The sequence below is a fragment of the Sturnira hondurensis genome, unplaced genomic scaffold (genome assembly GCF_014824575.4).
Source record: "Sturnira hondurensis isolate 20B ecotype Veracruz unplaced genomic scaffold, ASM1482457v3 Scaffold0021632, whole genome shotgun sequence".
Lineage (NCBI taxonomy): Eukaryota > Metazoa > Chordata > Mammalia > Chiroptera > Phyllostomidae > Sturnira > Sturnira hondurensis.
Window position 1 is genome coordinate 1,330,715 of NW_028094263.1, and position 14,097 is coordinate 1,344,811.

The following is a 14,097-nucleotide window of genomic DNA, read 5'->3' on the forward strand; positions in this document are numbered from 1 at the left end:
TCTAAGGTACATAGAGGGAGAGGCTGAAGATCCTAATGCAAAATCAAAGCAGAGACCATAACAGCGTGTGAAGGACTCACGGAGCTGGCCCATGGTCCACACACACTGGAGGAAGAGGACCAGGAGAAGCCCTCTACATTACATGAAGCTGCCTCAGAGTTTTCATGAGGCAAATAAGAATAAAAATTATGGTAGAACATGCTAGCTGTCAGCAAAGTCTAGGTAGTAAGTGTTTCCAAAATGACGAGTCAGTTAACAGGTGGGTTGTGAAGATGGTGGTTCTTTGGAGAGGCAATCAGCAGCAGCAAGGGCGGCAGCAGGGCTGGCAGCAGCTGGACACGCAGCAAGGGCGGCAGCAGGGCTGGCAGCAGGTGGTCCTGCAGCAGGTGGTCTGACAGCAGGTTGGGCGGCAGCAGGGCTGGCAACAGCAACCAGACCCACCACAGCTGGACCCACAGCAGGTGGGCTGGCAGCAAGGAGAGCAACACATGGTTTCAGGGGTGGTGGGTGGGTTTCTGCTCAGAGGTGAGTTTTTCAGATTCTGATGACTCCCTGTTTCTGGGGCTTTTATACACTGGACCCCCTTCCTCTACCCCTATCCCCTCCAGTTTGGACCAATGAGTGGGACTTTCCTCGTTGTTGTTTATGTTGTTTTCCATAGTCACTGGGAATTATAGAAAAGGAAGTTATTCATTTAATGTTATCAATATGTAGACAATAATTGTTTAACGTGTTTCTTAATTGAGAATACTTCATAGAAACTTTTTCAGATATAAGGAAGATGGTCGCATTGTCAGCATCGTTCCTGCTTTGTTCATAACCTGGTCACCTGCTACACTCCCAGAGCTTCTGCTGGCCCATTAGGCTCAGTACGCTTTCATTTCTTAGTGTTGTTGCTACAACTGTGATTGATTTGGGATCATTCCTGGTGTGATGGGCATGATATTGACATGTTTGAAGTGACAAAGTGAATCCATGCCTGAGCCCAACTTTGTGTTGGGGAGGAAAAATTTCTCCTTTACCCTTCTAGGTTCTTTTTGCTGGTCTAAGACTTAAATGGACAAAAACTGATGAACAGGGAAAACGCTAGCAACAGTTGAACAACATGAATACCTCCTGTACACATGGGAGAGACTCAGGAACTAAGTCACGCCCCCAAGATGGCATATACCTTCACCTTAGATGCCATTGTTAGCTAAAGACAAGAGAAGACATTGCAGGTGGGGAGTTAGTTATGGGAGGTTGCCAGGAAAAGGAGAGCAAACACGGATGAAGTTGTTACACAGAGGTACGTGCTGGCCTTCTCCATTGATAAGACTTTCTAGAGACTGAGTCATGCCCTCCCCCTGGGACAGTGTGGGAGACGCCCTTACAGATGCGGACTTTTCTTATACATGTAAATATCTTGTACAAAAGGGTAACTTCCACTTGGTTTCCAGAGCTCCTTCTCTGCTGTATCTTAAAAATAACCAGCTAAAATATTCCACTTTCCCAAGAGACAGAGTGGCAGACTTGGAGTGGCAGATTCTGCTCCTTGACACTCCTGCCTTGGAAACTTCCCCAGGACGTTCTGCAATCCAAAAGCTAAGTCGATCGAATCCTTTTTTTTTCAAAAAAGAAAATCTTGACTGGTGACTTTGGTGTATAAAATTATATAGGTAATTTAGTAATATGTCATCTATATGTTGCGTATGTGTTTTACACCCAAAGGCAAGCCTCCTTCCATCACCATATATCTGACCTCCTTTACCCTTTACTTCCTTTTCTCAATCCCCTTCCCTCTTGTAACCTCCACACTGTTGTGTGTATCTATGAGTTTTTGTTTTTCTGTCTTATTTGTTCATGTGTTACTTTCCATTTTATATCCCACATGAGTAAAATTATATGGTTCTTGACTTTTTCCATTTTATATCCCACATGAGTAAAATTATATGGTTCTTGACTTTTTCCATCTGACTTATTTTACTTAGCATGATATTCTCAAGATCCATCCATGCTGTCACAAATGGCAGTATTTCATCTTTTCTCATGGCTGAGTAGGATTCATTGCTTATGTGTACGACATCTTTATCCAATCACCTATTGAAGAACACTTTGGTTATTTCCATGTCTGGCCACCATGAATAATGTTCACCGAACATAGTGGTACACATATCTTTATGCATAAATGTTATCATTTTTTTGGGGGGGGGAGACACCAAGAAGAAGGATTGCTGAGTCATATGGCAACTCTATTCCTAATTCTTTTTTGAGTAACCTGCATACTGCTTTCCTAGTGGCTGTTCCAGTTTACATTTCCACTACCAGTGTTTGAGGGTTCCTTTTTTCTGCATGCTCTCCAAAACTTGCCATTACTTGTCGATAATAGCCATTCTAAAGGTGTGAGGTGGTATCTTGTGGTTTTGAGTAGGCTTTTGCTACTCTTCATATGGAATCTTCAGACTGAACTTTTAATAGCCTCTTGAGGCTAATAAGCCAAAGCAGACACGTTCAGTCAGCTTTGCCTACAATACCTATAGCTTTGGATAAATTTCACTCTTCTTAAGGTCACCAAAATATCCCAAGGTACTTCCCACAACAAACTAGCACTAATTTCTTTTTCCTGGAAAAATTTTTTTCCTTTTTCTTTCAGCCTTTCATGAATATAATATCTATTTTAGTGTAGAACTTAGCAACCTCAGCATACATTTTTTTTTAATTAAGAACTTTTACTTAAAGGAAGCATTGCTGCTTCTCTCAGGCATATCAGAATTGCCAGCATCATTGCCCTTGAACTTTCGGGCCCTTATTTAAATAAATACAGGCAACTTGAACACAAGCATTGCAATAGCAAGACAGTTGATCTGACAACCGAGGCAGCTACTAAATGACTCATGGGTGGGTGGGGGACAGAGTGCAGATATGCTGGACAAAGGGATGACTCACCACCCAGGTAGGATGGAACAGGACAGCATGAAGTTTCATCCTGCTACTCAGAATGGTGTGCAATTTAGAACTTATAAATTGTGTTCTGGAATTTACCCTTTACTATTTTTGGACCACAGTTGATTATGGGTAACTAGAACTCCAGGAAACAAAATCTCAGATTGGAGGGAAGACTACTGTATACTGAAAGCATACAAAATATACATGCATAATATAATATAAATACTTATGAAGCAAACATCTATGTATCCCAACACCCAAGTCAACAAACAGGGCACCGCTCTCTCCACCAGGGCCCTCAATGTGTCTTCTCTCGACCACATCTCTCTTCTTCCTCCCTACAGATAATCACCGTCCTGATTTGTAAAGTAACCTTTTCACTGATTTTTTAATAAGTTTTAAAAAATATTTTACTTATTCATTTTTAGAGAGAGAGGAAGGGAGAGAGAAAGACAGGGAGGAAACATTGATGTGTGGTTGCTTCTTGAGTGTCCCCCACAAGAGACCTGGCCTGCACCCAGGCATGTGCGCTAGACTGAGAATCAAACTGGTGACCCTTTGGTTCACAGGCCAGCATTCAATCCACTGAGCTACACCAACCAGGGCAGTTTTCTCTATAATTCTATCACCCAGGTATTCATTTAAAACAACATAGTTTAGTTTCACATTTTTGAATTTTATATAAGTGGAATCTTAATATATGTATGATGTGTTTCTATTCTTTCACTCAATATTTTGGAAGAGTGTGGCAGGCAGCTTCTAGATGGCCTTTAGATGGTCTTCATGGTCTTATGTAACTTGCTCCCCTGCAATAGCTCGCTTCTAACCAACAGCACATGGCAACATCAAGCAGTTAAGTTTCAGAAGGTTGGGACTTTTCAACTCGCAGCCAACTTTCCCTCTCTCTCACAGGTTCTGATGAAGCAGGAAGCTGCCTGGGAGAGAGACATCTGTGCTGCCAACACCTGACCAGCACAGGACTGTGACTCTCACTCTAATGGCCCTCGAGGAACTGAATCCTGTCAACAGCTACGTAAGTGAACCTGGAGGTGGATTCTTCTCCAGTTAAGACGTTAGACCTTGGTTGTAGCCCTATGAATCATTACAAAATAGACACCCCAGCTGAGCTATGCTTGCATTCCTGATCCACCAAAACCGTGAGAGAGTAAACATGCATCATTTTAAGCTGCTAAAATCTGAGGTAATATTACATAATGACAGATAAGTGGCCCAGATTTATCTAGTACCACACAGCACAGAGATGAGGGTGAAAAGAGCAAAGGGTGCATAGCAGTTAATATGCTAGAACAGATCGAGTTGTAAGGCCAGGAAACCCAACCAGCTGAATAAGCTCCCTAGGAGGACTCAGCAGGTACAGTGTATATATAATAAGGTAATAAGGAATGAACGGGTCAGGAGGTCGGCAGCATCATTTAGCAACATGGTAGTCCATTGTCTAAAGTACAGGATATTGTCATAGAACTGAGCTCCCAAGGAGCAATGGGGGTGATAACATCCTTGACATAGCAGAGGCCAGGTGGAAGCATTTAACTATAAGAAACAAAGTGGGTATAAATATGTGAAGGGCAGCAATTTTGAAATGACAACTGGGGCAAAGTGATGTGTGACCCACAGGCTGAGGCCAGTGATCCCAGTGGGAAATCATGATTCCTCTCCCGGTTTCCATACCTACAACCCATTGACCCATTGAAAGAGAGGCCAGTCCTGCAAAACTAAGGACCATAGCAGGTGCACGTACCAGTGATCTCTCCAGTCCTTTCCCAAAAGAATCCACAGCCATTTCCCCGGAGGAAATGGGAACACCCCTACCGGATATTCTTGGTTACTGGATCTGAATCGACACTGACAGTTGGCAACCTTTCGTAATATACTAAGAACTGTTTTCAAGGGCACTGGTAATGAGACTGGAACACTTGAGTCTTAGACTGGGGGCCCTCAGGAACAGATCACAAAACTGGGGCTTAAAATCTAGGAGTTTATTTGGAAGATAATCCTAAAAGGCACTGTAGGGTAGTGATCTGGGGAAGGGACAGACAGGCCAATGTAGAATGATTTAATGAGGGAATTACTCCTGTAGGGAGCTGGGGTTTATTCCACTGAAGCCCTCTGGACTCTGGCATGACTTGCCCCCATTCGAAGGGAAAGAAGCTAGAGCATTGATCTGTCCCACCCATCCCCTGGGTGAGAGCACTGGCCAAGGAGCACTAACTCCTGACTCTGGCCGGTCCAAGGTTTGCTCCACATCCAGAGAAAGTCCGCAGGCAGAGTAATCAGAGTGTTTGCTATAAGAAACCATCTCCCTAAATTAGAATGAGAATGCCCCCAGCACAGAGGTAGAAACCCTGCACACCCCTGCTACAGTCTGCTCTCTGCAGAGAAAAATGACAGAACAATGGACAGCTAAAGATGATGAGTCAAGAGGAAATCATGAAACACGAGGCTGTTGCTTTGTATGCCTGGAAAATTAAGATTTATTTAAGACTTAGGAACATCTCCATATAAGACAAATCTGGCAAAAAAGGAATAAATCAATTGGGATGACTTGTTGGTTGAAAGCTTTCAAGAGAAAATTCAAACTTTGTGTTCTTTTAGGAGACAGATAGTAATATGGTGGTGAGGGGGGCAGTATATTTGGAGGCCAAAGTCAGTAGAAGAATCAGTTGGAACTGAGGTTTTTCAATTGGCCCCTGATGACTCATTTCAGTTGGATGACATTAAGAAGATGGGTTGATGAAAATCAGGTGGGCACAGGTCAGGGCAATTAGCAGCAGGAACCACTAGAACAGACTGGGCGGCAGCAGCTGGTCTGACAGCAGCTGGGGCGGCAGCAGCTAGAGATGCAGCAGGTGGGCCTGCAGCAGCTGGAGCCACAGCAGCTGGAGCCACAGCAAGAGGGGCGGCAGCAGCTGGACACACAGCAGCTGGGGCGGCAGCAGGGAGTCTGGCAGCAGGTGGGGCGGCAGCAGCTAGAGATGCAACAGGTAGGCCTGCAGCAGCTAGAACCACAGCAAGAGGGGCGGCAGCAGCTGGACACACAGCAGCTGGGGCGGCAGCAGGGAGTCTGGCAGCAGGTGGGGCGGCAGCAGCTAGAGATGCAACAGGTAGGCCTGCAGCAGCTGGAGCCACAGCAGCTGGGGCGGCAGCAGGTGGTCCTACAGCAGGTGGTCTGGCAGCAGCTGGGGCGGCAGCAGGTCTCCTGGCCACAGCCCTGGTCAGAGCAGACGGATCCACAACAGGAGTTGACCATGGTGTCTGAGAGTGGAGGTTCTGAGTGAGTTTTCAGGAAGGTGGGTTTGGAAGGTTTGGGAGTCTGCTTGTCCAGGTCCCCTTTTTATACCCTGCTAGGGGGCTGCTGTCATCAGACCAGTGCTCTGTCTTTGTCATTGTTTGTCCTAATAAACAGGCGATTATCAAATTAGCTAAGTTTGTTTTCCTGGTTAACCTTTTCAAGATGGATGGAAAACATTGCTTCCTTTTCCTGATGTGTTAGAATTCATCAGTTAAGCTGTCTCTGAATCACCTCTTACTTGTCTCTCTTGCTTCAGCTTCCTCAAAGAGAGCTGTCACATGGTTTTTGCCATTGGACAATGTGTGTCTTAGTCTCATGTTGCACAGCAGAGCATGTCTCCCCATGGATAATGAATAAAAGTCTAATAAGCCACATTCTTTTTGGTGACTTGGGAGGATAACGCTGTGTTTTAGTTTGGTGGCTCATTCTTTGTGGGTCAGGTGGGCGGAGACGTTTTGAATGTGAAACCGGGCATCACTGGCATAAGAATAAGACACTTAGGACTTTGCCCTCCCCGTTGCGCATCACAGACCATTTTCTAGGCTTTCAGGTGCGACATTTTGCTGACTCTTCTTTTCCCTCAGCCTTATTGAGGTGACTTAATACACAAAAATGCACTTGGGTAATGTATACATTTTGATGAGTTTGGACTTACGCATGCTCCACAGTACCCTTTCCATAACTGAGGTAACAAATATATCTATCACCTCCAAAAGATTCTTTTCTGTCTCCTTGGTTTTTTTTTTGTTTGTTTTCTGGTAAGAACATTAACATAAGATTTACTTACTTAACAAAAGATCATTAGAGACTACTAAGAGCAAGGATATAATATCAAATTGAACAGGCTACAGGAAACAGACAAATAAACATACAACCCACCTGGCTAGATGCACATTAACACGGTAGGAAACAGAACATCAGGAAGGACCAATTTCTAATAAGATGAATGAGTTGCAGTAAAACATCCCAACTGACAAAAGTTCAGAAGCAGATGACTTCATTGGTGAATTCTACCAAACAGTTCAAGAAGAATTTATTAACAAATTTTCTCAAATTCTTTCAAAGCATAGAATAAAAGGGGATAACCAAAACCTTTTATATGAGGCCAGCACTCTCCTAATATCAAAACTAGACAAGGACACTGCAATAACAGAAAATTGGAGTCCAATACCTCCGATGAACTTAGATGCAAATTTCTCAAAAAGTATTGTCAAACAGAATTCAACAATACGTTAAAGGGATCATACACCATGATCAAGTGGGAAGGAAAAAGGGTTCAACACCTTGCAAATCAATCAATTAATGTGATATATAACACCAATGACTAAAGATCATATTATAATCTAAAGAGATGCAGGAAGAACATTGGACAAAATTTGACGTCCACGTATGCTAATAAGTCTCAAAAGTGGGTCTGGAGGTAACGTACCTCAACACATAAAGGCCATATATAATAGTACAGAGCTAATACCGCATTTAATGTTGAAAAACAGAAACTTCTTCTCTAAAACCAAGAATAGGATAAGAATGCCCACTCTTACCACTTTCAATCCATAGAGCGTTGGAAGTCCTAGCCATAGCAATTAGGTAGAAAAAGAAATAAAGACAATCAAATCAGAATGGAAGAAGTAAAACTGACTCTAATTGTAGATGACACAATATTACATATAAAAAGATCTAAAAACTCCACCCAAAATTGTTAGAACCAATCAACAAATTTAGGAAAGTTGTAGGATACAAAATCAATATATAAAAATCTGTTGTATTTGTATACACTAATAAAAAACTTTTAGAAAATAATTAGAATTCCACTGACAATCTCATCAAAGAGATTAACACTCAGGAAAAAATTTAACCAAGGAGGAAAAATATCTGTACACTGAAAACTAAAAGACATATATGAAAAACATTTTAAAAATGCGAACAATGGAAAGATATTCTGCACTTGTGGATCAGAACAATTAATATTGTTAAAATGTCCATACTACTTAAAGCAATCTACAGATTCAATCTAATCCCTATGAAAATTCCAATGGCATTCTTTTACAGAAATAGAAAAAAACCCTAAAATTTATATGGAATGCCAAGAAACCCCAAATAGCAAAAGCAATCTTGAGAAAGAAGAGCAAAGCTGGAGGCATCATGCACCCTGATTTCAAACTATATAACAAAGCTATAGTAATCAAACAATACAGCATTGGCACAAAAACAGACACATAGATCAACAGAAGAGAATAGAGAGCCCAGGAATAAACCCACACATATATGGTCAATTAATCTATGATACACTATAGGGGAAAAAGTCACTTCAATAAATGGCATTGGGAAAATAATGCAGTTACATGCAAAAGAATAAGAATGGGCCACTCACTACCTTACACCATACACAAAAATTAACTCAAAATGGATTAAATATTTATATAAGCTCTGAAACTATAAAATTTCTAGAAAAAACATAGGCAGTAAGCTCATTCACATAGATGTTGGCAATGATTTTTTGGAGTTGACGCAAAACAAAGCTGAAATCTTCTTTCACTTGTTTCACAAAACAAGTAAAACTGTATCAAATTAGAAAGCGTCTATGCAACAAAGGAAAGCATTGACAAAATAAAAAAGGCAAATGTCTGGATGAGAGCAAGTCTTTGCAAATTGTGTAGTTGATAAGGGATTAATTTCCAAAATATATTAAGAACTTACACAACTCAACAGCAAAACAAACAAANAATCTACAGATTCAATTTAATCCCTATGAAAATTCCAATGGCATTCTTTTACAGAAATAGAAAAAAACCCTAAAATTTATATGGAATGCCAAGAAACCCCAAATAGCAAAAGCAATCTTGAGAAAGAAGAGCAAAGCTGGAGGCATCATGCACCCTGATTTCAAACTATATAACAAAGCTATAGTAATCAAACAATATGGCATTGGCACAAAAACAGACACATAGATCAACAGAAGAGAATAGAGAGCCCAGGAATAAATCCACACATATATGGTCAATTAATCTATGATACACTATAGGGGAAAAAGTCACTTCAATAAATGGCACTGGGAAAATAATGCAGTTACATGCAAAAGAATAAAAATGGGCCCTGGCTGGCGTAGCTCAGTGGATTGAGCGCGGGACTGCGAACCAGACGATCACGGTTCGATTCCCAGTCAGGGCACATACCTGGGTTGCAGGCCGGTTCTTTGCAGGCTAACTACCAGCAGGGGACGCACAAAAGGCAACCATACATTGATGTTTCTCTCCCTCTCTCCTTCCCCTCTAAAGATAAATAAATAAATAAATAAATAAAAAATCTTGGGAAAAAAAAAAAGAATAAGAATGGGCCACTCACTACCTTATACCATACACAAAAATTAACTTAAAATGGATTAAATATTTATATAAGCTCTGAAACTATAAAATTTCTAGAAAAAACATAGGCAGTAAGCTCATTCACATAGATGTTGGCAATGATTTTTTGGAGTTGACTCAAAACAAAGCTGAAATCTTCTTTCACTTGTTTCACAAAACAAGTAAAACTGTATCAAATTAGAAAGCTTCTATGCAGCAAAGGAAAGCATTGACAAAATAAAAAAGGCAAATGTCTGGATGAGAGCAAGTCTTTGCAAATTGTGTAGTTGATAAGGGATTAATTTCCAAAATATATTAAGAACTTACACAACTCAACAGCAAAGCAAACAAACAAACAAACAGTTTGAATAAATACTGGGCAGAGGGTCTGAATAGTCATTTGGCAAAGAAGGCATATAGGTGGCCAATAAGTAGATGGAAAGGTGCTCAACATCACTAGTCGTCAGGGAAATCCAAAACAAAACGGCCATCACCTCACACCTGTTACAATGAGAATCATCCAAGAAAGAAGACCGAAAAGTGCTGGAGAAAAGGGAACCCTAACACTGTTGGTGGGATTATAAATGGATACGGCAACTATGCAACTCAGAATGGAGGTTCCTCAAAGCTTTAAAATTGAACTGCCTTATGGTCCAGTGATCCCACTTCTGGGTATTTACCTGAAGGAAACAAAAACGCTAACTGAAATAAATGTATACACCGTATGTTCACTGCAGCATTACTTGCAATAACCAAAACATGGAAAAGCCCTAAGTGTCCACTGATGAATGAATGGAGAAAGAAGATGTGATATATAGTTATATCTATCTGCATATGTAAGTATAATATATAGATGTAATATATATCTATAATAAAATATTATTCCATCATAAAAAGAAGAGAGTCTTCCTATTTGTGTCCGCACGGGTGGACCTTGAGGGCATCACACTAAATGAAAAAAGTCAGACAGAAAAAGACAAATACTATATGATCTTACTTCTTTTTTTAATATTTTATTTCTTTATTTTTAGAGACAGGGCAAGAAAAGGAGAAAGAGTGGGAGAGAAACATCAGTGTGTGGTTGCCTCTCATGTGTCCCCTATTGGGGACCCGGCCTGCAACCCAGGCATGTGCCCTGACTGGAAATCAAACCGGTGACCCTTTGCTTCACAGGCCCGTGCTCAATCCACTGAACTACACCAGCCAGGGCTGATCTTACTTCTATGTACAGTGTAAAACAGTGACCTCAAAGATATAGAGAGCACATTGGTGGTAGCCAGAAGTGGGGAGTGGGGGTGGGAATAGTAGGTGAAGGGGGTCAAAAGACACAAACTCCCAGTTATAAAATAAATTAGTCATGGGCATGTAATGCACAGTATGGTGACTACAGTTAATAACACTGTATTGCATATTTAAAAGTTGATGAGAGTATATCCTAAACGTTCTCAACAAAAGAAAGAAAACATTTGTAACTCTGAAAGATGATAGATGTTAACTAGACTGACTGTTGTAGTCATTATTTTGTGATATATGCAAACAGTACATCATTATGTTCTATACCTGAAACGAATAAAGTGTTACATGTTACTTATAGTTCAATTTTTAAAAAAACCCTAGTTACATACCAGTAGAATTCAGAAGGCTCACAGTGTCAGGGAGAGCGGGAGACCCTTGCCGGCAGAGAAATGTCGAAACACTGCTCTGTTCTTTCCACACTGTTTACTCTACTCTTTCCCTACGACTGGACAATTTCACTCCTACAGACCCACCTAAAAGACTGAGAGAATGGGGCACAAGAGAATTTAGGAGATTACGGCCGGCAAGTTTCCACATTTGCTGAAACCTGCATTTACACATCCAAATATACCTGGGCCATCATCTTATCTCATCCACTTGCCTCAATTTGTAAAAGAAGTATGTGCAAGTTGGGATGCCTCACGTGGGATACGGGCGCAGCCGGAAAGCAGAGATGGAATGTGGATGGATTGAAACCCAGGGGGCTGCCTGTGCCTCTGTTCTCCTGTCTTGGTGCTGATCCGTGTGGGAAGAACAGTGGGCCAACCGTCCTCTACCCAGGTGTCTCTGGTAGGACTGGGAAACACATTTCTGGTAGTAGATCCTTGAATCTGACTTTCTGGGAGCTCAATTTAGACTCAAGAGGATTTTTATTCAATACAGAACACATCAACTCCTGAATCTCTCAGAGAATTCCCAGTCTACATACAGACAAAGTTGCAAAACCAGGAAAACTGTTCTGACCTTCCCCAACCCAGTGGGAAATGCCACATGACCAAAATATTGCTGGGGATGATTCCAGACTGTCTCATTTCTGAAGAGGTCCTTAATATTACTAATTAAGGAAAAGATCAAACAGTTTTTACATAAGTTTCAAACACAAAGGGGGCAAATTTCTCCTTGGCCATTCCCTGGTAATTACCAAAAAACATAAACAAGGAAAGTCCTGTTTATTGGTCCCAGTACTGGGGGTCCAGAGTATAAAAGCTGTAAAACAGAGGGATTCACCAGAATCAGAGAAACTCACCTCTGAACAGGAACCCATCCCACACACCTGACGCCATGAGCTGCTCCCCTTGCTGTCAGCCCACCTGCTGTAGGTCCAGCTGTTGTGGATCCTGCTGCTGCCAGCCCTGCTGCCGCCCAACCTGCTGTCAGACCACCTGCTGCAGGACCACCTGCTGCCAGCCTTGCTGCCGCCCTTGCTGCGTGTCCAGCTGCTGCCAGCCCTGCTGCTGTAGCACCCCTTGCTGCCAGCCCAGCTGCTGTGGGTCCAGCTGCTGTGGGTCCAGCTGCTGCCAGCCAGTTTCCTGTTGTCCTGTGTACGTCCACAGAACCTGCTACTACCCCACCTGCTGCTGCGTGCCTGGGTGCATAACCTATGGCTGTGGATCTGGCTGTGGATCTGGCTGCGGCCAGCCCTGCTGCTGCTGATCACCTTGCCGGAGAACCACCATCTGTATAAACACCTTCTGTCAACTGACTTGCCATTGTGGAGACAAGTTAACCTTCCAGACTTTGATGACACCCGGCATGTGGGACCACAACTTCTGTGACTCATCTGTCTGTTTAAAGAATCAGCTTGACGGAGTGATTAGAACTTCCCTCAGTTCTCTTCCTACTGTGTGTGTGGATCTTGTCCCAGCTTTGTGCATCCTCAATATGCTGGGACGGTCTTGGCTTTGACTCTGAAGTCAGGAGCAATGGCTCCCCCTTAAGCAACTTCGTCAAACAATCCTCATAACTTAATTACCAGGTTTCTATAACTGAATAATAAGCTTCCTAATCATTATTCCTTACAATGTACTCATGATTCTTGTATAAGGTTTTCTTCTTTCAGCATCACTTTGAATTGTCTGATTAGATGCAGGTCTCTTCTCTATGTGTTTCTCAATAAAGTCTATGTCATAACTCCTCCATATTGTGCTTGCTTCATTGTGCAGCAATTCTGATATAGGGCTTTAGATACATGTTGCATAATACATGCACCATTCATTCTGAGCATCACAATAGCCCCCAATAATTATTATCTACAATTTCAGAAAAAAATTCATTGTGTAATGTCACACACTGATGATGAAGAGACTCAGACCCAGGACTGGGTCTTTGGTTCCTGCTCAAATCACTTACATTTACATGTCAAAATGTAGAAGTCTCAGCCTCGGGTGACTGCATCCGTGGCAAGCTGTGGTGCTGTCATTGCTCAGTTAAGGTTGTCACTGGGCACGAACACACCACGAGACACTCCAGGAAATTCCCGCGTTCCAGATGCACTTCTCCCTGCTCTCTGCCTCTTCATGGTAACTACCCCTCACCAAACATTTGCTCTCTGCCTCTTCATGGTAATTACCCCTCACCAAACTTTCTCTGCTTGCTCCTCTGCTGATCTGAGGAGTCCAAACTGACCAAATTACAGCTATAAAATTAGATTATGTCCCCTGACAAAGAAAACGCCTTTCAGAGGAGTAGAACTACCAACCCAGGAGAGCCTAAAGGGATGATGGGATAAGAAGCCCAGAATCCCAAGTATGTTGAGGGGGCTAAAGTGAAATGGTCATCTCTACTTTCACCCATTGTTTCTGAATCCACGTACTGACTTTTATGGATATATAAATATAGTACTACATATATATATAAAGCAAATAATGGTCATTGGATCAAAATATATATCACATTTAGAATTCTGCAAGTTGTTACCTCTACATTGGTGTCTTTGCTGTACCTCTGAAACCCCATTCCAATTTTTACCAGACCAGCAATTTCTCTGTTGTGTGATGCATGGTAGATCCATGGTTATGTGCCTATTGTTGACCTCGTTTGTCATGGAGTGTGTTCCTTGGTCCAAAATGGTGCTATCCAGGATCCTAGGATAGCAATACTGTAAGCTTGTGGATAGCCCTGCAGACAGAGAAGGTGATTCCCCTCTCCAAACACGTAATTATAATAAGGAAGAATTGCCTTCATTGCAAAAGTGGTGCAGTGTAGAACATTGGCTCAGTGCTGGTG

At 42.0% G+C, this 14,097-nt stretch overlaps 2 protein-coding genes across 3 annotated transcripts; one reads left to right on the top strand and one right to left on the bottom strand.

Annotated features, from left to right (window-relative positions):
- Positions 1 to 5,707: 5,707 nt before the first annotated feature.
- Positions 5,708 to 6,237, bottom strand: LOC118978122 (keratin-associated protein 4-3-like). Of its 2 annotated transcripts, XM_037033406.1 has the most exons (2): positions 5,859 to 6,237; positions 5,708 to 5,798 (listed from the first exon to the last, which is right to left on the bottom strand). In XM_037033406.1, exons 1-2 carry the CDS (start codon positions 6,191 to 6,193, stop codon positions 5,708 to 5,710), a joined length of 426 nt encoding a protein of 141 aa, XP_036889301.1. In that variant the 5' UTR covers positions 6,194 to 6,237. The 2 variants fall into 2 exon arrangements, with proteins under 2 accessions (XP_036889301.1, XP_036889300.1); XM_037033405.1 differs by having other exon boundaries at positions 5,708 to 6,237.
- A 5,916-nt stretch (positions 6,238 to 12,153) lies between these two features.
- On the top strand, positions 12,154 to 12,525 carry LOC118977995 (keratin-associated protein 9-2). The gene has a single exon (XM_037033151.1). The coding sequence runs from the start codon at positions 12,154 to 12,156 to the stop codon at positions 12,523 to 12,525; it is 372 nt and encodes a 123-aa protein (XP_036889046.1).
- The last annotated feature ends 1,572 nt before the right edge of the window (positions 12,526 to 14,097 follow it).

What these genes read in the sequence shown, in the direction of transcription:
- LOC118978122 (XM_037033405.1), bottom strand. Translation starts at nt 6,193, where the DNA reads ATGGTCAACTCCTGTTGTGGATCCGTCTGCTCTGACCAGGGCTGTGGC.
- LOC118977995 (XM_037033151.1), top strand. Translation starts at nt 12,154, where the DNA reads ATGAGCTGCTCCCCTTGCTGTCAGCCCACCTGCTGTAGGTCCAGCTGT.